The sequence below is a fragment of the Phragmites australis genome, chromosome 10 (genome assembly GCF_958298935.1).
Source record: "Phragmites australis chromosome 10, lpPhrAust1.1, whole genome shotgun sequence".
Taxonomy (NCBI): domain Eukaryota; kingdom Viridiplantae; phylum Streptophyta; class Magnoliopsida; order Poales; family Poaceae; genus Phragmites; species Phragmites australis.
Genome location: NC_084930.1, coordinates 24,022,753 through 24,025,042, shown reverse-complemented (window position 1 = coordinate 24,025,042; position 2,290 = coordinate 24,022,753). Strand labels below are relative to the sequence as shown.

General features: G+C 42.4%; 1 protein-coding gene across 1 annotated transcript; it reads right to left on the bottom strand.

The window, feature by feature from the left end:
• Positions 1-566: 566 nt before the first annotated feature.
• Positions 567-2,029, bottom strand: LOC133930168 (uncharacterized). Its single transcript, XM_062376849.1, has one exon. The coding sequence runs from the start codon at positions 1,797-1,799 to the stop codon at positions 567-569; it is 1,233 nt and encodes a 410-aa protein (XP_062232833.1). The 5' UTR covers positions 1,800-2,029.
• Positions 2,030-2,290: the final 261 nt, after the last annotated feature.

Genomic DNA, 2,290 nt, shown 5'->3' with positions numbered 1-2,290 from the left:
TTCTAGTTATATTATTGCTCTGGCTTTTGGAAAATAGGTTAGTTAGTGGCAAGAGCTTCTTTAACATCCTTGGAGAGGTAGCACTGATAATAAATTGAAATGTACTTAATGTAGCAAACCCAAGTTATAATTTCAGTACCTCTTAGAACCTTTAGAAGGACTGTAGAAAAGCTCTAGGGCAAAACCATGTGTTTACTTGGGCTTCGCTCTTTCTAGGAGATCTAGAGTGAAACTGAGGTTAAACAAGTATGGCCGAAGGAACTAGTACTATACAGTTCAGCTAAGGGCATGTACAACCCACAGACAGGGGGTCATCTCTAAGAGACTAGAATCTGACATACAGACGATTAAAAAGACAGGTCGTACAACCCATAGACAGGGAGTCGTCTGTAAGCAGTTTAATGCATTGCATGAAGCCAAGATCAATCATGAATATCAATTTGTATACTATTGTGTTGCCGTTTGATGGAAGACGGTTCAAGCATAAATAAGACGAACATAATTACAATATTTTTAAAACCATAATAATAATAATAATTATATTATATATAATTGCAACATATTGTCTAATCTTCTTTGTTTCCATAGCGATGCCATATGTGCTTGATTAGATCCTTCTTGAGTTTCCTGTGTGTTGGCCGAGCTTTGATAGCGGAATTCCTGCGAAGCACCTCTGCGAAGCATGGATTAGGGTTGTCGCTTGTACGCACTTCAGGTGGGAGCACTATCGTCGCACTCGGATTCTCATTCAAATCCAAAGCAACTCTAACTGATTCCTTCTCATCTTCCACTATCATATTGTGAAGGATAACACAAGCCTGCATTATGTTGATAACGTCCGCCTGCTTCCATAATTTTGCAGGTCGTCGAACAATATCAAATCGTGACTGCAATACGCCAAATGCGCACTCGACATCTTTCCTTGCCCCCTCTTGCATCAATGCAAATAATTTGTCTTCAGCCGACTGAGGGGCCGTTACTGTCTTCACGAATACCGCCCATTCGGGATATATTTTATCGGCAAGATAGTAACCCATATCATACTGTGTTCCGTTTACAATATATTGTACCATAGGAGCTTCCCCCTTTATAGCTTGAATGAACAGTGGAGACTTGTTTAGGACGTTAATATCATTTTGAGACCCGGCGGTACCAAAGAAAGCATGCCATATACGAAGATCATGGGATGCCACTGCTTCAAGGATCATAGTAGGAACACCTTTGTCACCACGAGTGAACATGCCTGCCCAACCTTTCGGGCAATTCTTCCATGCCCAATGCATACAATCGATGCTACCCAACATTCCAGGGAAACCACGAGCCTCGTTTTCTTGTAAGATTTTCTCCATTTCATCACTTGTTGGAGGACGTAGATATTCTTCACCAAAACATTCAATCACTCCTTCAGCAAATTTTCCCAAAATCTCCAAACAAGTGCTTGCGGCAATTTTCAATACTTCATCAAGTTGATCAGCCGAGGAGCCGTAAGCTGGCATCCTGATAGCCGCGGTACACTTTTGAAGGGGTGAAAGAGAATCCCTACCGGTTGCATCGACTCTTTGGGTAAAATAAGGAGACCACTCCCTAAGATTGTCCACGATGCGTAGGAACAACGGCCTAGTCATCCTAAATCTTCTACGGAACATCTTATCGGTGTAGATAGGATTTGCGGAAAAATAATTAGCAACAAGATCATCATGACCTTTTTCTCGATTTCTTGGTATGTACCTCCTTGGTCCAATCTGTTGGCGACGACGGTGAGGTACAGTTGATGATCGTCTGTCGATGTCGGCCTTCATTTCATCTCCAAGCTCCCTGATAAATTCTTCTACGATTTCATCCTCGGCTAGAAAATCTTCCACAGTGAACACCCCTGTAGGATCAAAGTCTTCGATTTCTTCTAGATCATCCAGCACATCATCTTCCTCATCCTACGGCTCCATACGATCTAACCAGATAGGTCTACTGTGGCTTGGAAGAAGGGGAGAACTGTACTGCGGCTGGGTGGAAGGGTACCATTTTATATTAACCCATCACGGCCACCATCGTGTTACTAACAGAAGGGGAGAAGTTCACTGAAAACATATTCACACTACCTAGTGCTGCAGTTCACACTCACTAGTGCTTCAGTTACGCATGGGAGACATGCATTTCACACTCAGTAGTGCTTCAGTTTCCACATGGGAGACGGCAGTGGAATAAACAACATGTTAACACAGAAACTTAACTAGAAGCATTCAGAAACTTTCAGATAACTAGAAGCAGTGGAACAAACAGGCTACTCATTTCA